The sequence below is a fragment of the Ictalurus punctatus genome, chromosome 19, assembly GCF_001660625.3.
Source record: "Ictalurus punctatus breed USDA103 chromosome 19, Coco_2.0, whole genome shotgun sequence".
Classification (NCBI taxonomy): domain Eukaryota; kingdom Metazoa; phylum Chordata; class Actinopteri; order Siluriformes; family Ictaluridae; genus Ictalurus; species Ictalurus punctatus.
In genome coordinates this window covers 21161438-21185903 of record NC_030434.2, presented here as the reverse complement: position 1 = coordinate 21185903, position 24466 = coordinate 21161438, and the positions used below count along the sequence as shown (strand labels likewise).

The 24466-nt window shown below is 39.0% G+C and overlaps 1 protein-coding gene across 2 annotated transcripts in view; it reads left to right on the top strand.

The window, feature by feature from the left end:
- The first annotated feature begins 5113 nt into the window (after positions 1-5113).
- The window catches only part of srgap1b (SLIT-ROBO Rho GTPase activating protein 1b), a 59801-nt gene continuing 40448 nt past the window's right edge, over positions 5114-24466 (top strand). For both annotated transcript variants that reach the window (XM_017494444.3, XM_017494443.3), the window contains exons 1-2: positions 5114-5642; positions 21763-21958. In XM_017494444.3, the coding sequence (XP_017349933.2) occupies positions 5573-5642; positions 21763-21958 (266 nt within the window). In that variant the 5' untranslated portion in view covers positions 5114-5572. The remainder of the gene's footprint in view (positions 5643-21762; positions 21959-24466) is intronic.

Genomic DNA, 24466 nt, shown 5'->3' with positions numbered 1-24466 from the left:
GTCAAAGAATCTAGCATATTTTGACAGGCTCTGCATTTTGGTGTCATCAAAATGGTGTGACATTTCCTCAAATTTTGTACAATCAACCAAACCAAGGAAAGCTAGCTCACCAAAATGATCAAACCTAGCTTTCAGTTGAACACTGATATCGTCCAGAACATTATAAAATATTCGTTTCCTCTCATCTCTGACTGACTGTTTACTTTGGACACTATCGGTCAGGCTAAGTGTGGTGCATTTCTGCTCAAATCGCTCATAGAAACTGTCAAACTCCTGTCTTTGGCGTTCCACAACTTCAATTGTGTCGTGGATTCATGCACAACAAAATCCGATGTCCATTACTTTGTTGTGCAGCCTTCTAAAGAGTGCATTCGTTTCACTAAAAATGTCCTCATATGCCATAATGAAAAAGCATGTTGACGCTTTTGTCAGCCATCATTAGTGTGTCATTATCCCAACTATCTGGATTTTCACTCATAATATTGGAATACAGCACGCAGATCAGATTGGTACATGCTTATTGTCTGCAACAGCCTAGAAGTTGAGCTCCATCTCGTGGGCACTGCTCTTGGTAAACGTCACTTCACAACATCATCCAGTAAATAGTTACTGAAAAATGTCCCTAGTCCCTCAAATGTTTTAAAGAAAGTTCTACTCTGAGGCATGCATTTTGCTGAATGCGCGAGCACCAGGTTCAATTTGTGTGCGTAACAGTGGGTAAAAATGGCTTCAGGCACCTTTTCTTTAATCTTGGCCTGCACCCCATTAAACTCTGATGCCATCACAGCAGCTCCGTCATAAGTCTGAGCTGCCAGCTTTTCCACACACTTGTACTTTTCCAACACTCCCAAGATGTACTCAGCTATATCAGCTGTCATTACTCACATCATCAAATCCCAAAAACGCCTCTCTCACTTCACAGGACACCTCACTTTTAGCCACATAACGCAAAATGACACATCTGGGCTTTGTTTGTGACATCCGTTGTCTCGTCTACTTCTACAGCAACAAATAGGGCTACATTAATCTCCTTTTTTATATCATTTCTAATCACATCACTTATTGATTCAATTAAATCATTCTGAATTCTGTTTGATGAGCCAGAAAACACACTGGATGTCTCCAAATGTCTAGCTAACCTATCATCTTTCTCAGAAAAAGCATGTGATAGTTCTACATAGTTTCCACGATTAGAAGAGGCCGTACTCTCATCGTTAGTACGAAATGCTAATTGCTGTTTGACTAGGAAGCAAGTTGCATTAATGAGGTCTTTTAAAATCTCTCGGTTTTCCTTTACATTAGCATTGTGGGTGATAATATTTAGTCTCCGCTGGTCGGAATGTGAGAAGTTGAACCTTCATGTCTGCTGAGGATTTCTTGGTATATTTTTCAAGTCACAAAATCCTGTTGTAGTCCAGACATTGTGACTCGTCGAGCACAAAAGGCAGGGAAAGAAGAAAAGGCGGTTTCTCGAAGCACAACCACACAGACAGTGTTTTCGGGTGTACCATTCCGTGTGAAAAGAGCGTGTTCTCTTCTGTCCCGTCGTTTGAAGCGAATCTTTTAGCTCCGGTCTTCCATTATTTACCACTTCCACTTTTGAGAGCTGTTTTACCTTTTATATATATATATATATATATATATATATATATATATATATATATATATATATATATATATATGTTGGTTTTTTTTTAAATAAATTTTTGCACTCAGGGTAACAAATAAAAATAAATGGACTGATGCGGTGCACTTAACTTTCTCTACTTGACTTTTTTTTTAGCTAGCATATTACCCACAATGCCATTTGTCTGTAATACGTGAAGAACAATAGCAGAACAAGCCCGTATACTCACACACGCCCCCTTCAGTGAGGCAGAGGTACTGGCTGCCTCCCCTCCTGCGTTTTCACTGCGGCATTATGTCAGATCAGCAAGATTAATATGTTATACACATACGTGAAATACATGACCTAGACTATGGAATGTGAGGACATATGATAAAAGTGTGTATAAACATTACATTGGTGACATACAGAGAGATCAATTGCAGGTGCCTAAGTTCAGCAAAAAAAAAAAAAAGAGCAGCTCAACCCAGTTTGTGAGGGATTGTGCAATCCGAATGGAGACTCAGCTCATCACTGCTTCCCTTTGCGTCTTTCCCCCGTTTTTGAACAGGAAAATAAACAAATTCAGCGATATTCACTATAAAAATCATTGGAATGATTGGAATCATACAATAATTACATTTCTATCACAGATCAGTGAACAAATATTTATTTATTTATTTTGAATCATTATTTGCTTTTTTACATTTCATGATGACACCGCACGTCACTGGCAGTGCATGTGTTGTTGCTGTAGCAGGACAGGGACACTGATCCAAGAAAAGCCCATTTTGTTGTAGTTAATATATTTCACCACTAGAGGGACCTCGAGTATTGTCTTCAGAGGTCTGCTGTTTCCAGATAACGTTAAAGTTCAAGGTAGATAACGTGTAATGCCCATTCAGCTGATAATATTCACGTGACCGAGTGTACTAAACACAGTCACTGCTATTATTAGTACAATTTAATATGAGTAGAAAGTTAGTGCACAATTTTTATCATTCTGCTGGACATATTTATACCCTGGGGTCTCAATGGGCATCATTTATAGCACCCCTGATTTCACATATTTATTTGTGTTGTTTATTTATTTATTTAAACATAAAAACGATTTCTGTGAGGAAAGTGGGGTCATAGGTCATAAAACAGGGGAGAGTGGGGTGAGTTGTAACATTTTTGTAAATCTTTTCTCTCTCTCTCTCTCTCTCTCTCTCTCTCTCTCTCTCTCTCTCTCTCTCTCTCTCTCTCTTTCTCTCTCTGTCCAAAAAAGACATCCTAAACTATATTTCCTTGTTGCAGGGGTGGTACCCTTATCTTTTAACCTGGAATATATGGATTTAATACACTTTTTCTGTTTTAATGGATCATAGATACATTTTAGAGCAAAGCTTTAACATTACACTACATGCACCTTTCTAGATAAAAGATACCTAGCCTACTAAAGGTACAAAACATGCACCCTTGAAGGGTACCTCCTCAGCAACAAGGTACAGTTTGGTACCTTAGTATAGGAGTATAGGAGTAAAATATTCTCCATATTCTAGAGTAAGCAGCAGTTTCTTGACACATGATTGCTACATATGTCTGTTAACTATTTATAACAAGCAAATAGCATTTTTATGTTACAGCCAACCCAGCCTCAAGTGTCATAAAACACTCATCGAAAAGTTCCTGTCATATAACTACAAACTTGCACTATACTTTTTTATTAAACAAGGGATGGTTGGAAAAGGGAACAGTGTGCAGGAAGACACACAGACAAAATGCACTGACAAACCATTTTTGGTGCTAATGAGCTGCCACTGTACAGCAAGACACGTCCCTTTTGGCAGGGCATATATGTTCCAGAGAGCATTTAATTGGATGAACACAAGACTAGCACAGGATGAGTCATCCAAAAAATTTTTTACTGGAATTGATGGACTGTAAAATTAAAATGAGAATATCTCCAAAAAATTCAGAATGTAAGGGACAGGTCTGAAAAAGGTCTGAAACACCAATTTTGATTTCAGGGGCACTTTAAGTGGACACATGCTGGTCACATGACACAAAAATATGTCAATCAGATGAACAGCTGATATGCTCAAGTGTTTGGGCTTCATCCTTTACGACATGAAGTTTTTCAGGAAGAAAGCTATTTTTCAAGTAAGTGAAATCTCTTTTGTGTTCCAAGAGATTAAATACATACGGGACTATGTACACCGGCACTGCGCCAGTTATTACTTCGTCAGTGGTTGTTTGTGGACGTCCACTTCCTGGTTGGTCCGCAACATTTCCAGGCTTTTTGAATTTGTTAATAAGTTTGGCAACAGGCTACGTGATGTGCTCACCATGTTTCCTGTCAAAGTCCATCTCAACCTTGCAACAGTTTTCTGTTCTATGATTGATCACAGCACACCTCAACATGTCAGGTACTGTTGAGGCTTCCTCAGCAGGAAGCTGGGGTCAGAGCACAGGGTCAGCCATGATACAGGATCCCTGGAGCAGAGAGAGTTAAGAGCCTTGTTCAAGGGCCCAACAATGGCAATACTGGGGCTCAAACCCCCAACCTTCCAATCACTAACCCAGAGCCTTAACCACCAAGCCACCACTGCCCCATACTAAACCACCTATGAAACTAAGTATGAAACATTTTAGAAGACGTTTTGCTTTAAAAAAAAAAAAAAAGAAAGAAAGAAAGAAAGAAAGAAAGAAAGAAAGAAAGAAAGAAAGAAAGAAAGAAAGAAAAAGTGTTAACTTCCCCTCTGTATGGATACTTTTGGGACACCCTGTACAATATAGAATATAATAATAAATTCTTCACATCTGGTTTTTAATTTGCTGCTCCTCTGCAGGCAGGCAGGGGACGCTACCGAGCACATGCACACAGTGAGCGGAGCTTAGAGCGATTGACAACGTTACAAGACTCCTGTTACAACCGACCCCACTCTCCCCACTCTCCGACTGAAAACACATTAAGGGCTTTTAATTTTTTGCAGTATCAAACCCAGTGTTTGTGTTTCACACGATAACACAGCGCGTGCCTGCAAGACTGGAGTCTGCATCTGTCCTCCATTTTCTGGCGCATTGTCTGTGTTGTGACTGAACGCAGCTAATGGCGCCAATTAACCAATCAGCACTTAATTTCTGTTTACTCACAACCCCCTGCAGCTCTTAGGGCTGCATCCCAAACCAAGCACTAGCATCCTAGACAGTAGAGCCACAGTAAGCCAAACTAGTATGCTACTCTTCTATACTCCTCTATTAATGGCGCTGTTTTGGCTTCGTACTTATTCCTCGGGACTTGGCTTCAGAACGACACGACAATTGGCTGTCTGTCAATTCTGCCTAGTTACCCACCCTGTCTAGGACACGCCCCCAGAGCCGCCCCAGCCCCGCCCCGCCCCGCCCCAGCCCATCTCAATTGACTGTAGTAGGGAGTGCGGTGGAGGTGTGTGAGAGCGTTTGGGAAGCGGAACTGGGAGGCGTGAATCATTTTTCTCGCGCGCGCTCGCACACACACACACACACACACACACAAGCATTTGATTAGTGGAGCGCGTGCCGCCCGGTTTTCCTCTTCTCGAGTAGCGCGTGAGCAAAAACAACTCAGACAGACAGACATCCAGTCCTCAGATAGGCTTCTTCTTCGCAGGTTTGCCTTAAACTCGTCATGTAACGACGCCCTTTTGGGCTTAAATGCCAATCGTTGTTTTTTTTTTCCGCCTCCCCAGTGTGACAGCTGACACGGTGGACTTTTCTAGCGCGTGCCGCAAAGTGTAGGACATTTGAACTGAGAACAGATTGAATTTCGATTTTGGACTGTTTGGTGGGGTTTTTGCGCTTGGGATCGGATCGTGGTGAACCCGTGGCTGGATATGACGCATCGGTGCCAGTGAAGAAGAAGGAGGACTAAGAGGAGGAGGAGGAGGAAGGTTTGGATCAGTAGTAAATCCGCACCGCAGAGACAGAACCTAGGGGTGGAACATGATGTCAGGCACGGTGAAGTTTAAAAAGGAGAAGGAGATCCTCACGGAGTATGAGAGCCAAGTGAAAGGTAAGATCGGTTCATAAAGCTGCACACCTGACTGTTACCTGTCTGCAGATGCTCCTCGCTTGGCGTCCATCCTCCTCCTCTTTCTCTTCCTTTCTCCTCCTCCTCTTTATTCTCCTCTTCCTCTTTCTCCTCTTAATCTTCCCCCTCTTCATCTTCCTCCTCTTCATCTTCCTCTTTCTCCTCTTCATCCTCCTCCTCCTTTTTCTCCTCTTCATCTTCCTCTTTCTCCTCTTCATCCTCCTCCTCTTTCTCCTCTGGCGCTTTTTAAAATCAGTTGTACTACAATAGAGCAATGGAATTGGAATAACATGCAGCCTGGGTGTGCATGGGCCGTTTACCTTTCCGTGACTCTGTGTGTGTGTGTGTATGTGTGTGTGTGTGTGTGTGTGTGTGTAGAGAGAGAGAGAGCTAGAGAGAGAGCTAGAGAGAGAGAGCACGCGCTCGCGCGCCTCCAGGCAGAATGGCGCAGGGCGGCGCGAGCTCCATAGCAACCCGGTCAGTCTCCTCTTTCCGACTGTAGCCAGGTGTGTGCAGCGGTGTGTCCGGGTTTTCACACACGCGCATGAAAAGGTTAAGGAAAGGTTAAGCAAATGCACATGAAACAGTGCCAAATCCAACCCCAACCCCCCTAAAATATAATACAAGACAAAGATGCGTTTTAAAGCTTCTTTTATTCCAATGTGCAAAGTAGTCATCACTGTAATGGCTTCATAGGTCTGTAGTTCTCACTCACTGATTATGTGAGTCAACTTGAGGTCGATGTGATTCAGGAATGTTTTCCCTCTCAGGGATGGGATCTGAGGTCAGAGCTTGCCTCATTTCATTTCAAGCAAGGCAGATGCCACCCTGTGCCACCCAGTGTCCACACCCCTGGGACTATAGGTGGGAGTGTGTGTGGCTTGTTGCAGTATTACATCCGAACTCCTTTACTAAAAGCTTTATATGCTCATGGTTTATTTTATCATAGTTGCATATTTGTCTGTAGCCACATGTTCAGGGGATGCACCTGCTGTGTCAGCCGTTTTCTCATCTGAGATCCATTACTAAAAAGTATATAATAATAGAACAACGGCCGAAGAAGCTGAGGTGGATGCTTAGAGCTTGGCGTATTAATGACACAGGCTGCCCGAGTCTGGCTACCCCAGTCTGTTTAAGGGTGGACCACAGATAGATTTCCCATAGTGTTCAATAGCTTAACAGATTAAACGTCATAACGGCAAATACTACAACATATCAAAATGCACACTGGATGCTCCACATGTCCATCTGTCTGAGTGCTGGTGGTATGTAGTGCATCTGCGATGATTGTGCTGGTCAGTCTGGGTGTTCTTTCATTACCAAGCAGTTGCAACAGGCTTTTGCTGCATTGTGTCCGTTCCTATGGTTTCTTAGACATCAGCCAGTCTGTGCGTCTGTCCATAAGAGACAGAGGGGTTTCTGACGCTCTGTGTGTGTGTGTGTGTGTGTGTGTGTGTGTGTGTGTGTGTGTGTGCGCGTGTACTCCGGAGAGCATAGTGAGAGAAGGATCAGGGAATCCTCTTGCTGCAGTGGTATTGCTGATTAGTATGGACCACGCATAGTAGACTGTGTGTGTGTGTGTGTGTGTGTGTGCGCCCTGGTTCACAGTGCATTAAAGACTACTCCAGCATTTTTCAACCCAAGCTCTATTCCCCAAATCTGTAGCATATGTACAATTACCACAAACAAGAATTTCAGCATGCTTCCCCGTACATATTTTCTCTTCTAATGGAAGTCTAAAGGCAGTTGTTAAACTCTGTCATTAAACATTTATGCAGAACAAGCCTCTTTTTTTTGTGGAACACTTTTAAACTGTTTAGGCAAAACTGTTTCTCAATTCAGTTCTAAATATGTGAGTCGTTCTTTCAGAAACATGCAAGAGCACCAATCAGGTCAGGTGGCTGGTAGGATAGAATAAAGTGGAATGACAGGAATAAAGAGCTAAAATAAGTAGTATCGGGACTATAAATAGTGTAACAGTGCACAGTAATATTATGTAACATATGAATAATGCAGCATGAGGGAGTGATAAAATAGTGTAACTAGAAATAGAGTAACCGAAAGTGGCCTCTCTCTTTCTATATCTATCTATCTAACTATATATATATATATATATATATATATATATATATATATATATATATATATATATATATATATATATAATTAGACCACTTTTGGTGGTACTAACCACTGCATATCTGGAACACCCCATAAGACCTTCTGTTTTGGAGATGCTCTGACCCAGTCGTTTAGCCATCACAATTTGGCCCTTGTCTAAGTCGCTCAGATCCTTACACTTGCCCACTGACACTTTCCAAACGTAAGTGGACAAACTAACATAATTCTATATTAAATTGTTATCTTTAATAATTGGTTGCTAATCCACTTCAGATAAAGTCTCTTTCAAGAATTCCCAAAAGGTTGTCCATGCTTAGTGGTTTCCATCTTGTTTGAAATCGCCGACTTCTCGATGTTAACTTTTGCGTTTCTTGCCTGTAGCCATGACTAAAGATCATTTTGTAAATAAGTTCGCAGGTATAATCAGAGAAAAAAGGTCATACATCCATTATGATATGTCCTATCATACATTCTAAGAGAGAAGTCGCAGTTAACATCTGTCAACAGGCTACATTTGGCCCTAGGGCTGGTCTTTGGACACCCTTGTTCCAATATGTTATTGTTTCTTTAGTAACAATTTACACAGAGAATAATAGGAATAGGAATGAACTTTGTAGACATTCCACAACATTAAATATACATAACTGTGGATGGATAAAATATGTAATGTGTTATCTGCTCCCGAGTGGCACAAAAGAAAAGTGTTCACCCTACTGTACTATACGAACTGTACTATATGAACTGTACTATATGAAGTTATTATCATCTGGAGATCGCAGGTTCAAATCCTGATGATTGGAACCAAGGGAGTCAAATTAGCCATGCTGTCTGGGTGAGAGAGATGGCGTAATCTCTTGCCAGTCACTAGCCAATCGTAGGCATTGGTGTCCTGACGTATGCAGAAGAGGGCAGATGGCGCTTTCCTCCGAGTGTTTTATGTTGCCCTGAGAAGCACCATCATCAGCGGTTTGAAAACATGTTGTTGGAAGACTTCATGTGTCTCAGAGGAAAAAGATTTCTTCTTCTTGCCTCCCTGGGTGGTAGCTCTCTGTGTGATAGGGGAGAGCTGAATGTTGGGCGGGAATTGACCAAATTGAGGAGAAAATATATATAATTATCCATTGCAAATTGCTGTGTTATAAGAGGAATAAAATGCTTCGGGCATGCTGTTATAGAAAAATGATCAGTTTCAGGGTGGTAACAGTAATCGCACTTTGTGTTGGGCTAAATCATACCACCCCATTGTTGATTATTTTCCACTCGTCTACTTAATATCCAACCTTTTTATCTCGGTCTCTTTATAAACCTTTATTACTAGAGTATAATGGCTGTAATTTAGAATTTGCATTAGATTTGTGTATTTTATTAATGAACTTCAACATTTGCCATTGAGCATCCTTTAGAAGAAGGAGAGGCGTAAAAAGGATTTTCGTTCTTTTCTCAGCACACAGAAACATCTTGAGATTCCCGTTACATACCGTATGCTACACACGTGGTAGATGGAGACTAGGTGGAAAAACGCCAGAGTATCCCTTTAAATACAAGCGAAGCTGAAAAATGAGTGATTTATGATCATAAGGGGAAGCTGCTATTTTCAGAAACCACACACATTCTTACTCACAGATCATAGACATTTACTTAATCACACACACACACATTACACCACTGCACGTGGCCCTGCACAATATCCTCGTTTACAGTGTGTTTGTGAATTTTAGTTTCACCGAGTACAGTAAGTGGCGTGCTGCGCTGGTGAACCTCTCTGACCGGAAAGCTGCTTGTGTGTGTGTGTGTGTGTGTGTGTGTGTGTGTGTGTGTGTGTGTGTTTGTTTGTTTGTGTGAAGTATAATCTGGAGGGAGGTGTCTTCTTAGAAGGCAATGTCTTTGTGTTAGTTTAAAAAATAATAATAATCATCATTTTTAAAACGTTCTAGCTTAAAGTCCATGAATACCCATTTATACTGGCTTTTGCTTGCTGTTTTTGTGCTTGTTTGTATCTGAACGGGAAATCTTTCAGATAGGAAGCAAAGAGGAAAGCAAGGAGTGTGACCTCGACACCACCTGCGCACACATACACACCAGCAGGCTGCTTCAGGAAGATAGTGAGGCGAGCATGTATCAGTTTGCTGTAGTTATTAATTATAAAGACACACTTTTGCCTGATCAGCAAGAAGCAGCACAGTGAAAAGTGAGGAGTGTGTTTGGTAAATGTTGGGACACATGGGAGCTTCAGTCACCCTCATTCTATCCAAAGAAAGTGATGACTCTCCGTGGTGTGTGTGTGTGTGTGTGTGTGTGTATGTATGTGTGTGTGTGTTTTCTCCAGGTTTTTTTTTTTCGCACTCAAGTGGGCAGGAGAATTATTCAGACAGAAGGCAATGCAACTGCGTTTTAATGATCTGTTTTAGTCTTTCTGCTTGTAATGAGATTTGATGTCGGTTTGTAACAATGGCTGCCGTCCAGCCTAAAATCCTGCATTCTGGTGGAACATTCATGCATGTGGACACACACACACTTGGCGCACACTCTCATTCTCATTCAGCACAGTCTTGCAGAGATGCACAGAACACTGATGGCTTATTTTTAAGATCTTTTTTTTAATAGTTAAAAATGCAATGACCACAACAGTCGCTGGTTTTTCATGATGTCAGTACATCAATACATTTATACATTAAATTAACAACCGGGAAATGAGAATGAGAAAAGCTGTTTAAATAGGTCATGTTACTGAAGATAAAATTAAATAACGACGGGTCTACCTAATTTAGTAGTCGACATCATTCTAGAAAAATCTAAACTTGCTACATCACTACTGGGTGCGTACAGTGCACTATAGCTAGGTAACTAATTAAGACCTGAAAGATTTTTAAGACTACTAAATATAATTGTGACAAAATAACTACATGCACAAATAATAATGAAGCAAAAATGCTGTTGTATTTCATGATGGCTAATTTGGGGAATGTTCACAATAATTAGCCTAGCCTGTAGATTTTGCCATTGGATTTTGCTACTGAACGTCCACCAGGCTTTTCACCAGCTCCCTGGAGAAGTGTAGACATGCAAGGGAGACGTAGCGAGACAGTCAAGACAGATGCCAAATCAAGACAATCTTTTATTGTTTATTAATGCATAACGTTCTGCTGTGGCCTTGAAGGTTTGTACAGAAAATAGCATTTGTTTATGGCTTATTTTAGGCTTTAATGATATTGCCACCCATGGATTTTGTGTATTTTCAGTTTGTATTTTAAAACACATTTCCAGTTTCTCTATAACATGACAAGCTCCAGGTTAACACAATATAATAATCACAGTTTTTGTCATCAACTACGGTTGCTTTCCTTGGCCAACCTGTTCCGTGTCTGGTTGTTAGTACACTAGTGGTTTCTTTCTTTTTCAGGACATTCCAAATTGTTGTATTGGTCATGCCCAATGCTTGTGCAATGGCTCTAATAGATTTTCCCTCTTTTATCAGCTTCAAAATGGCTTGCTTTTCTCCCATAGACAGCTCTCTGGTCTTCATGTTGGTTTATACTTGCAAATAGAGACCATTATATCACTAGAAACAGCAGGAAAATGAAACGTGTTGCAGATATAGCATTCAGTGTTTATTTAGGTGAATGATTCTTCCTTTAAGTAAGTAAAGCTTTATTTATATAGCACATTTTACAACATGTTTCCAAAGTATGTTATGTTATGTTTCCAAAGTGCTTTACAGAAGACATATACTGTACAGTAGATACAAGGAAATAAAATCACTAGTAAGAATGGGTAAAAATAAAAGACAATACACAATAAAAGCATTAAAACAAATAAAAGACCAATTTTAATAGCAATACCGATACCTGCAGTATTCTCAGAAAATTGCAGTATCTTGTAATATCTAATCTAATATATTGTGTAATCTTATTTCAGGTCTGTGTTTCTACACCTTGAATTTGAGGGGTCTAGGAAAGTAGCAACAACGAGTCTAAACAGAGACATTTATTTAGACACAACGCACGTGGGACTGAGACGTGTTGATAAGTACGACATTAATTAACAGGCAACAGTGCATTAATAGCAGTGTTAGATAACCGAGTACCATGTGGTGGACTGGAATAGGCAAACCTGGGGGTTTATTCCTTTTTGAGCATGTCATATAAGACATTTTCGCATCTATCGTGTTGACCATTTGGGTCTATTTAGTTGCGTGTGAATGAAGAGGACTCAATGTTACGACCAGCACGTGTCCTGTGTTTTAACATTTATTCGGTTTAAATATTAACGATATCTGGCTCACACCACCAGTTTACTCCAGACGAGTGTTCCTTTGGGATACGTACACTTTAAGTGCGTTCTGCAGAAATAAATATTGATCCAGTGATCTGTTCATGTCACTGTGGCCTGCATTGAACTGGACCACATATAGCCAATGTCCTTGTGTTTTAATCCCTTGGATCACAATTTTGTGTATATGGTATAAATTGTTAATCAACGTTGTACCACAGTACTGTTGAATTCTCAAATCTGATTGGTCAGAAGGTGTTGATTTTCTATAACCGCAGCTCTGACAGTAGTTCCGGCTACAAATCACAGGTTTAGTATATTAATGCACTCGTTCGAATACGTTATCATTTCTATGGTAACAACTTACACAGGGATTTGTATGGCGAATGCACCACATAAATAAATCTAGATATAAATCTGTGTTCACCTTGAAGAAGGAAAAACCTATTAGGCACATGTTCCAGTATTTTTGATCACTTGAAAAAATGGGTGAGTTCAAACAAAAGGTGCCATGTTCTGAGTGGTTTAACACATCTAAATGTAAATATGAGGAAATAGACGCTGAAATTCTGATTCATCGTCTCGTATTTATCTTTCATCTCAAACTCAAATGTCTTCAATGTACAGCTATAGTGAAAACTATAGAATTGGCCTTGCTGGTCAAAGACTTTCAGAAGGGACTGTACTGTATATAGCTGTCCAATGCTACTTTTACTCTGGTGCAAATAGAAACCATTATTTCACTAGAAACAGCAGGAAAAATTAAACGTGTTGCAGATATAGCATTCAGCATTTACTGTATTTAGGCTAATGCTTCTTCCTTTAAGTAAGTAAGTAAAGCTTTATATATATATATATATATATATATATATATATATATATATATATATATATATATATATATATATATATATATATATATATATATATATATAGCACCTTTTACAACAATGTTTCCAAAGTGCTTTACAGAAGACATATACTGTACAGTAGATACAAGGAAATAAAATCAGTAGTAAGAATGGGTAAAAAAATAAAAGACAATAAAAGAGCAATACTGATACCTGCAGTATTCTCAGAAAATTGTATAGTCTTGTAATATCTAATCTAATATATTGTGTACTTACTTACTCAGGGATTTGTATGGCGAATGCGCCACATACACGTGTGTGTGTGTGTGTGTGTGTGTGTATGTGTGTGTATGTATGTGTGTGTGTGTGTGTGTGTGTGTGTGTGTGTGTATATATATATATATATATATATATATATATATATATATATATATATATATATATATATATAATGTGTATATGTATATGTATATGTATATATGTGTGTATATATATATTCACGTATATTTACCTTAGGAGAAGACGTCTCAGTGTCAGTGTATTGTAACACTTAAGCGCGCTTCAGAGTGGAACAGTCTTGGCTTTCTGGGTTCTTGACAAGCTGCTTTTTTGGCTTTCCTCACAGAGAAAAAAACAGAGGCTACTGAGGGAATGTCTGTTTATAGCTGTTATAACTTAAGTGGTAACAGGATGTTCAAAAACATTAAAAGTAATTAGATGTCATTAGTAAAAAAAAAAAAAATTGTATAAGAGGAATAAAACACTTGGGATATGCTGTTATTGGAAAATCAATTATGGGGTGAAAACAGTAACTGATTTACCACACCACTCTATCTATTGATTATTCTCCTATAAAAGCACACCCCCTGGGTGTTTTATTCCTTACTTAATTTAAACGCATTCCTACATCATAGCTCTCTGGAGGGCAGTTCGCCACAGAATCTGGGTATAAATGTAGACAGTTACGACACCACTGATGACTAAAAGTGGAGACTCAGAACTATATTCATTCATTCAAGTGTAGAAGGCCTTAGGATAAAATAAAGAAGACAAAGAAATTAATCCTGTGCCAACAAGATGTTTATTGTGCTGCGTTTCACAGATGTTTCTTCATTAGCACAAGTAACAAAAACTGGTCAAATAATTCCCATTAAAAACATTTAAAGCTGTTTTTTTAACACTGTGTGATTTCCAGCAGTTTTTTTTTTACGATTATTACTTGTTATCTCTTGTGTTGTCCGTGTCAGATTATATGATGAAGATCCTCTAACGGTAGACCTGTGATTAATGGAAATGACTGTTATTATTATATATTAGTATGTTTTGTTTACGTTTCGTCATTGTCACTAGAATGTTTGTAGCTGTCCCATGAGTTTCACGTAATCCTATGCCGTCTTTCTAGTGGTGGCTTTTAGATGAGCGTTGTAGCAGTGCTTATTTTAATAAAAAAATATAAAAATTACAGACACTTTTGCCAAAATAGTACTAATTCTGCATTATGCGTTCTAAGTTCCGCCGATCTCGACTCACGACCAAATAATTCTTTTACAGTATGTGATTTATTTATTTATTTATTTATTTTGTCTGAGACCCAAAATTGGGCTGAAAATCACACAGCGTAAAGCTGGATTAACCGGATCTTTTCACCTCCTGCCTCACCTTTTAAATGCCATCTTTCCTCCTCACATTCAGAAAGTGGTGAGGAATCTGTTTGCATTTGTACACCGATTTGCAGGATTCAGCGATCGTTCGGAAAATCCTGTGCTTATCCAAGTCCAGAAAAGGGTCTCGTAATGGAAAACCTGTTCTCTGGATGCGCAAAAGCCGCTGCCGAAACCAGTTCAATCATCCCTGTGTGAAGAAGGATATCTATTATTGATTTATTTATAATACATATAAACTGGGTGCTAATGAGAAAATGTTACCCACGAGGATAAGTGATGAGAGTGAAAATCTGCTAACTGTAAAGAAGCATATTTTATCCTTTAATTCTTTCTTCCTTTCTTTTCTTTTTTGCTTTCAATCTTTGTTTGAAGTTTAATGAGCAGAATGTGATTTCCTGCAGTTAACAGCGTTTGTGTGATGAGCAGCAGTCTGTCTTGTGGGCGAGCGCGCACGCACACGCACGCACGCACAGACACACACGGCTTGTAAATGAATGTGTTGAACAGAACCATTTTGAAATATGATAATGGTTCTTGAGACATGAGCCAAGATGCCAAAACCCGAATTTTTTAGGCTGAGAGGGAAGGAGAGAAAGAAGGCTGGGTGGTGGAGGAGGGGAGGTGACATGAACTGAGGAAAGAGAGCTTAAGAGTTGAATTCATTTATGATGAATTTATGTAGGACAAACAGAGGACAAGTCGAATAAGAAGCAAATGGAACAGGGATTTGCAAGCAGGAGCAGAGTTTAAGGGTTTGCTTGTTTGCATGAAAACATGTAATGAGGATGTGTGTTTATTCAGGTTGAGTTGGGAATCAGAGTCGTGTGTGTGTGTGTGTGTGTGAGTGAGTGAGAGTGTGCAGGAGGATCGTTAGCAGCCCCATGCTGTATGCCTATATTCTCTCACTCACTGTTTCAAGAGCAAATGCCTTGTTGCCATGGATACAGCCCAGACCCGGGTGAGCAACGCCTCGGGATATCAGACGAGCTCACGTAGGTCATAAGTTCAAAGGTCATATACAGGCTCAACTGTGAGTTTAGGCACTGATGAGCAAGTGTGATTTGTGTTTTTAAAAATATGCATGAGTAAAAAATTTTTAAAAATGTTTCACTAAAATATATGTAAATGCAGGCACATTTCTCAAAGCCAGATTTGCTTTGCAAGCAAAAAAAAACTAAACTTCTTTTTCACAAGATCTTGTATATTAATAATTTAGTGTTCCACTCCTTGTGTGTTTGCCTGCAAGATTTAAAGTGTTCTGAATTGACTTGAAGTGAATTGCCTTAAATGAAAATCACTTCTGGTTCCTTTAATACAACTAAAAGTAGATTTTCGCATATAAATGAGATTTGTACATATCCGTGATAAACTGGCACTGCCGCTGCTGTTTCCTAAGCAGTTTTATTAAAAATGTTCCTTTCAGTACCGCGCTTCCACATAAGGATAAAAAAGAAATGTAGCTGTTGTAAGCAAGGCTGAGTTTGAGAGGAGGCGTGAGGGGATGCCGTACAAACGGTTACATTATAAAACCCTGCCATCCCACTTTTCTGTTCCTTTGGATGTTGTCATGTGATATCACTTAAGATGTCATTATTATACAAGTTTAACATACCATTGCAGCATAAGAATTGCTGAAAACAAGATTTGTTTTGGAACAAAAAAACAACACAGGTTTGCTATGAAAAGAGAGAGAGATTTGCTAAAAACTGGTTTGCTAATGAACAGGACCTGCCAAAAAACAGTATTTGCTAAAGACCAATATTTGCTAAAGAACAAGGTTTGCTTAACAAGATTCACTTCTAAGAAGCAAGGTTCTGCTGAAGAAGGAAATTTGAGAAAGAACATGATCTGCCCCCCCCCCAAAAAAAACAACAACGAATATTGTGGTAGATTAACTTATAAAACTAGGGATTGTCTTGTATTTAATTAGACTAGCTCACATTGTTTCTGTTTTAACATTAATAGGTCGGCTAATTTACTGTCTGTCTAAATACCACCTAAATGTGGCTTCCATATTCTTTTTCCTGCATAAGATTTTCACTTTTGCCTTTTAGAGTGAAAATTACCTTTTATCTTTCTAATTGGTTAAGGACACATCCATTATAATTTAATGACATTTTAAGGCGGAAAAAATCCAGCTAGCCTAAAAAAGCTAATCTAAATTTTAAAAAAGCATCACTCCATAGTTATCTAGCTAAATACTAGCTAAAGGTGTTTTTTGTGCATAGTGAAAATTGTCTATACGTGACAGGGTTCAGATATAACTTTTTATTTTCTTCTTCTTGTGAAATTGGTTTAGAGCATTTCAGAATAATTTAGACATTTGAAAGGGGATTTTTTTTTTTTTCAAATCCAACTTTAAAAAGCTTAAGAACTAGATTGCTAAAGAATAATGCTTGCTAAAAAAAAAACAACATAGTGGTAGATTTAAATTTATAATATTGGGAATGATATTAATATTTAATTAGGCTGGGTCACATTGTTTGCGTTTGAACAATAATAGGCCTTAAAACAAAAATACGAAAAAGCTAGCTAGCTAGCTAAATGCTAGGCAAGTGTGGCTTTTTTTGAGTATTGAGATTTTTAATCCCCTGAGATTTAAGACTATCTTTAGCATTAACTTTTTTTTTTTTCTCCTTGTCAAATTGGTTTGGTGCATTTCTACAACAATTTCATGACTTTAGAGATAAAAATCCCACTTTCCAAATCCAGCTAGCCTAAAAATAACTCGAATCAACTCCTTTGGTAGCTATCCAGCGAGATGTGGCTTCATTTGTCTTTTTCTTTTACATAGTAAGATTTTCAGTGCTTGACAGTGAAACTGGTTTAGGGTATTTCCCAAAGAATTTCATGATATTTGAGGGGAAAGTCTAATTTTCTAAATCTAGCTACCACCTTTCTACAGAAGTAAAAAAAAAAAAAAAAAGAAAGGGGGAAAAAAAAAAAGAAGTGCTTAAATGTAGATATAGCCACAAAAACCATGTGCAGTTTAACTCTCCATCCCCTGAAACCTGATTCTTTTGAACAATTCAGCTTCTGGTTGTAACAAGAAGCTGACTACATATCAAATTGAAGAGAGAGCTACATTCAGTGTAGCCCGTGTCCTTCCCCAACACACTGTTTCATTGCCATCAATACACGTTCCAGCAGTTTGGGGTGCAGCGGTGCGTGCGGCCGCCACGGCGCAACTTGCTGGCTTGGCAATAATGCTCTCGAAGCTCTCCTTTTTCATAGCTTTTCCAGAGCCACATAATCATAGTCTGTTCTCTTTTCTTCTATTTTTTAAATCCTGTCATCCGCCCATGTATTTAAAGCTCATAGTGGAAATGAGTCACTGAGTCCGATTCGTACTGTACTACTGCCCTGACCTGTAAAACTACCTCCATTTGTGCAGTTCGGATCTATTATACATTGTTTCTGCTCTTCTTTCAACGTATTGTCCTCTTTAGGTTTATATTTATTTCCTCATCTCTTCCTTTGCTTCTCTACACGTTGCTTTATCAGATCCAAGAGTCACCTTGGTTATAATCCAATCGCTCATTGCACTGCAAAGCACACACACACACACACACACACACTCACACTTCGATTAACACAATCACTCTCCAGCAATCACGCTCCCGCCTGCCAGCCATCCCACACACACACACACACACACACACACACACACACACACATACACACCCACCCACCCACACGGATCATTCAGGCTGCCAGCCATCTCATCTGACATTCTGGGCTCGTGGAAACCGACAGGCAGTGTGACATTAAGCAGTTGGTCTGTTTAGGGGGGGTAAGACAAGAGAAAGGGAAGAATCCTGCATGCTCCTCCTTACACACATATACTTTATACACACACACACAAACACACATGCACACACTGATCCCCATGGAATACTCTCCTACCTGTTGTCTTGGTAACGGCAGCGAGTTGTGATGGCGGTGTGTTGTGCAGGACGAATGTTGGGAGAGGCAGAAAATTTGCCCTTTGCTTCAGTGAGCACATGGAATTGTACACCAGACAATTCCGCTCCCTCGTCGCCTTTTTACTGCTCCCATTAACATGCCACGCTCCGTTTGGTTCAAAGCATCATCCGGTGTTGCAGTAATGTTCATGTGTCATAATTATTTATTCACAATCACTAGTAGTGGGTTCCTAGGGGTTCCACAGAAATGTATTAGCTAAGTCAGAGTTCTAATGTGGTAAACATGCAGGATAAAAAAAATAGTATCTAATAAAGTAATAAAGTCTTAACTAAAATGTGATTAGCTTATTAAGTCCATTCATACTGTAGCCTCATTCAAATTGAGTAGGACAATGCAAGTTTGCATAGCCTGGATCATAAAAGTTGAATGTCTAATTTTCTCTTAGATTTTAAGCAATATCGCATGAGCAAGAGTGCGGTTGTACTGAATATCAACGAGCACTCACTAATGCGTACAGCACTCAGCCTGTGGCTTCGTGCCTACGCCGAATCACAGCCAGGCTGATATTCAGTATAACCCTCATGAATGCAATATTGCTTTCATATAATAGTTCTACAAACAAGGATTTAATAATGAGTAAGTAATATTTTGGACACAATATGGTCAAATGTTCTGTTTGTTTTTGTTCTGCTAATGAAAATAGATCCCGAAGAAGCCACACCCACTTTATAGCACGTTGGCTAGCTGGCTCATATTCCCAGTTGCTTCTGGTAAAAATGGCTGCCCTTCTTCCTTTTCATCTTCATTTGACGAGCTTTCATATTTTAAGTCAAAAGTTAAATTCCTGAAAATTATCGTTTGCCATCTCCGATAATATTGTCTGCAGATGATGAACTCTACTGTAGTAACTGTAGTACTGTAGTAACTGTAACTAGGAATTGGGAATTTTACGTGGCGAACACAGACGAGCGGAGTTACAAACAGTAAAACGTCCCAGTGCAGTTATATTAAATATAAGCACTCTTTGAATGGTGCTTGTCCAATCAAATTAGTGGACCGGAACGAAGTATTGTTCAATAAATGTTATCGTAGTAGGTTAAGAATGTGCTGCTTGTTTATCTTGACAGTATCCATTATACCAGCATGTTGTCTTGGGTTTGTTCGTCTTTACCATTTTGATGAAGCCCCACAGGATTGGGTACTCCCACTGTAATCCACTACAGATTGCTAATTACTACTTTAAAATTGCAATCTGATTACATTACTGATTTACTGCATGTAAAAAGTAATCAGATTACTATCGCTTTGCTTGAATTTTTTCATTTGTAAGTCGCTTTGGATAAAAGCGTCTGCTAAATGAATAAATGTAAACGTAAAATGTAAATGTAGTAATTACTTTACTTTCACGTTACATTCAAAACCTGTCAGACCTACAAAAATACACTACAAACTGAAACTCGTAGTCCTTTCAGTCATTTTAGCGTGCGTCAATGTATAACGTGATCAGAAAAAGTTGGATTTATCATAACACCTGCCTCGGGTGTTGTCACTGTTTGTAGGACTACCAGACCGATCAGATTAAAACTTTTTTTACATTACTGCGTTATCAGGAAAAAGACATTAGATTACAGGAACACGTGACTTTGTAACACCCAAATCTGGCTGTATGTAAGAGTTTACACCACAATGCCTACAGACATCATAAAGACAGCATAAAGACACTAATGCCTACAGTATGTCAGTTCCCACATGGGGATAATTTGTCATTTATCCTTTTCTAAGAAAGATTCTGATGTAGCACGTTGTGTTTGCGACGTCAGCAAGTCGTTGGCCAGTGTTTGACTATGAGCTGTTGTGTAGCAACTTTTTAACGGCAAGATGCCTGTATGTAGTGAGCAGGAGACTTGTATAACATATTTATTTTGTATTTCATCAGTGATTCCTCATAACTGAGTTGTTTTATTTTTTTTTCCCGTCATCCATTTATACTAATTAACTCATTTTACCAGAGGCCAAAATATTTTTTTGCCTGTTTTGGGTGTGCCCATGTTCAGCATTGTATTTATTTGTGATGTCACACTCCACACTAGTGTATTACAGCACATATGAAGGTAGACACTTTCACTTTAAGACACTTTAAGAACCTGCAGTTTTTCATTAGTATTTCTCTCTTTTTTTGTTTTACAGAGCTTACTAGGTTTAAATGATTTTATTGTGCCAGTTGTATACAGTGTTTTACTATCAAAACAGCTTTAGTTGTGCTCTGTACCAGTGTTATTGTGGAGAGGAGTGAATTGTTTGCCCAGCAAAGATCGCACACCCCTCCACTTTCCCATTGCACTGCTCACCAGCAGCTAAACACAGAGTCACGATACTCTACACACAGAAACCCAACAGTGTCCTGACTAATCTTCTAACAGACTTGTGGCTATAAAATAAGTCATTTGTTTATACCGAGTGAAAATGTCTGATAAGTTGATTAACGCCACTGTACTGCTAGGAAGGGTCTGCTAAATATACATAAATATACATATAAAACCTTAGGGTTAAAGAAGGTCAATAGTGAGTAGGGTTTTTTATTTTTCTTTATTCAGTTGTTCATCGAGACAAGGGGAAACACTTGCCACTAGCTTACTGAACATCTACTGATGAACTAAGTGTTTAATGAAGAGATGGGTCTTCAGACAGCCAGGGAAATTTCATTCCACTGATACAGAGAAGAATTTTTATGCATTCTTGTGTCTTAATCTGGAAATTTCTTCATTGCCACCTCCTCTGTGGGTATACACATAATTTGCATCAACCAATAGTAACTTTACTGGTTAAATCTGGTTGCTTTGCCTTCTTTGAAACTTGAAACTGTGGGGCTTTTCACCATTTATCACTCCACTGCATTGAAAATTATCAGTATATTTCAACTGGAGTTGCCAGATTGTGTCTCATGATTAGATCTATATTAGTTCAGATTGGAAGGTTTTAACCCCAACTTCCTCTGCAAGATTGTTTTAATTGATTAGGTTCAGATGCAGAATCATCCACAACAACATAGTGTGTGAATCTCAAATATAGATTGTATTTAAATACTGATAATAGTGATATTGCATGATGGAAGGAAGACGGATGAGGTAGATGGAAGATTTACAAGGGAGATGATTGTGTTATTTTCTTCACTGGGAGGATGACGAACCTAATTTTGTAAATACTCACAGTTTTCCTTAATTCCCATCTTGTGTTTTTTTAAAAATTTATTTTTTGTGTGTGTTTGGACAGAGATCCGCTCTCAGCTGTTGGAGCAGCAGAAATGTCTGGAGCAGCAGACGGAGGTGCGAGTGCAGCTTCTCCAGGACCTGCAGGATTTCTTCCGCAAGAAGTCCGAGATCGAGAGCGAATACTCGCGCAACCTAGAGAAGCTGGCCGAGCGCTTCATGGCCAAAACACGCAGCACCAAGGACCACCAGCAGTACAAGTAAGCAGAGCTGACAGACGAGGTGCTGCACTTACAGAGAAATTAACTAGAGCTGCAAAAACTAATCGATAAAATATATGATGATCAATTATGAAAATCATTGTCAATGAATCTCATTATTGATTAGTCAGTCTGCACGGCACGGGGTGCATTTACTCACTGAATTCCTTCTGTCCCGAAAACACGCTTCGGAGAGTAAATACTAAAGTTGTGTCCCAAATGATGTACTATACACTTACACTATGCACTATAAACTCTACCGTCTAGTGTATGAATTTTAGAAAGGTAATATCATCTCAAATGGAACACGGGCGGTTTTTTACTATTTGGAAGTAAAAGCCGTTTCCTAGTCAATGGCGCATAACATCATACTCACGTAATGCGACGCTGCTAGCTTTAGCAGATACCCAGAGTCACCGACAATGACTTTCTTCACTTTACTGTTTATATCAACGTTACCTTATATTCCCAACATGACCTCAGTCACCATCAGACGGAGGTGTAATCAGTGGCTGAGGAAAACATTGTGTGACCTCAAAGTCCTCTAAGGCAGGGAAGCATTTTATATTAAACACCGCAGAGGAGACTGTAACCTGCAAACTTTATAAAGCGGAGGTTGTGTAGTAGGGAAGCACGACACTGATGCACAAGCACAAACTTATGTTTGTATCCAAAATACTCCACTGTGTGTAAGGGGCAAGGGAAACTGATGCGAGTTGCTTAAAAGATTTAGTTTAATTCCAGTTTATTGTCATTATATGCTGTATTTGCACGCTTGCAGTGTAACTTCTGTTCTCATGGAAGTGATGTGTTAGTAATGAGGCCGCGTTGCTCCTCAGTCGCGGTGTAGACGCGGTGATACATTGGGAGTGCAAATAAGGTCTGTAATGCCTAATTAAAACACTATGATCAAAAGTAAACACAAGTAAAATAATATTCCTGAAGGCAGCTAGTAACAGAAACCACAAGGTGCAGTGAAAGTAAGTTTTTATTATTAATTTAGGACTGTAGTTTAATTCTGTGCTTTTTGTGCATCCAGAAAAAGTAATGCATAAATACTTATATGCATTACTTAAGTGCATTATTTTTTTTTTATATAGATGCACAAAAAGCACTGAATTAAACTGCAGTCCTAAATGAGTAATATATATTCTGGGGTGTGTGTGTGTGTGTGTGTGTGTATGTGTGTGTATTGGGTTCTTTTCAGTCTTATATAATTGGACAAACAGTTGCGTAAAATTTGAGTCTGAAGTTTAAATTTGGAACAGTCAGTTTGTGGGTTTTATTTTAAATAAACAAAAAAATGGCACTGAAAGTCGCCCCCATCTGATTAATTATGAAAATAATCGTTAGTTGCAGCCCTAATATTAACACTATTTTACACTTTATGGATCAGTGTATTGATACACATCTATTTGTTTTATTTCGCTGTTCTCAATCATCTTTACATCTTTCTCTGTATGTGTAGTGGCCTGGGAGAACACTTTACCTGGTGAATTTTTCACATTTTCTACTATATATACAGTCATGTGAAAAATATAAGTATACCCCATGGTTATTGGCTTTTTTTTCCTTCCTATTTTTTTTTTTTTTTTTTTTTTTACATATTTGGACAAGCAAACATTTGATCCTCTTTGAAACAGTGCCTATTAATGAAGCTGATACACTCTATCAAATGACACATAAAAATGTCATTTTGTAGTAGTTTTCACAATTTAAGTGAGCAAAAAACAGATCAGTCGCATGGAAATAGTAAGTACACCCCTACATTTATCACACCTTCAAATCCATAAAATTAGAATCAGGTGTTGATTTATGCCGCTCTCATATCTAGTGTCTGGTGTTCCCTTTGCTATTGACGTGTGTGGTGTCATCATGCCAAGATCAAAAGAGATCTGTAAGGCCTTCAGAAAAAAAGGTTGTGGATGCCTACGAGTCTGGCAAGGGATTTAAAAAGATCTCGAAATTATTTGAAAGACATCATTCCGCTGTAAGGAAAATCATCTACACAGATGGCACAGATTTCAAATAACTGCCAAGTTGTCCAGGACTGGCCATCCCAGCAAATTCACCAACTGTTGGTGTCAAAGTGCATGCTTCTACAAATCAGAAAGAGATTGCACCAATTTGACCTGTGTGGGAGGCATGCCAGGAAAAAGCCTTTGCTAGACTTTGCCAATGAGCATATAGACCAAGACCAGGCCTTATGAAATTATGAGCCCTGGACAGACGAATCAAAGATAGAGTTGTTTGGCCACAGTAACAGCAGACATGTTTGGCGCTGACCAAAGACAGCTTTTCAGGAGAAGCACCTCATACCAACTGTGAAGCACGGTGGTGGAAATGTTATGGTTTGGGGTTGCTTCGCTGCCTCAGGGACTGGACAGCTTGCATGCATTGATTCAACTATGAATTCTGCACACTAGCAAATCCACCAATGAATGGGTAATGGAATTATGGCAGTACTAGCTTCCGAGGCCATGGGTGTACTTACTTTTTCCACAGAAG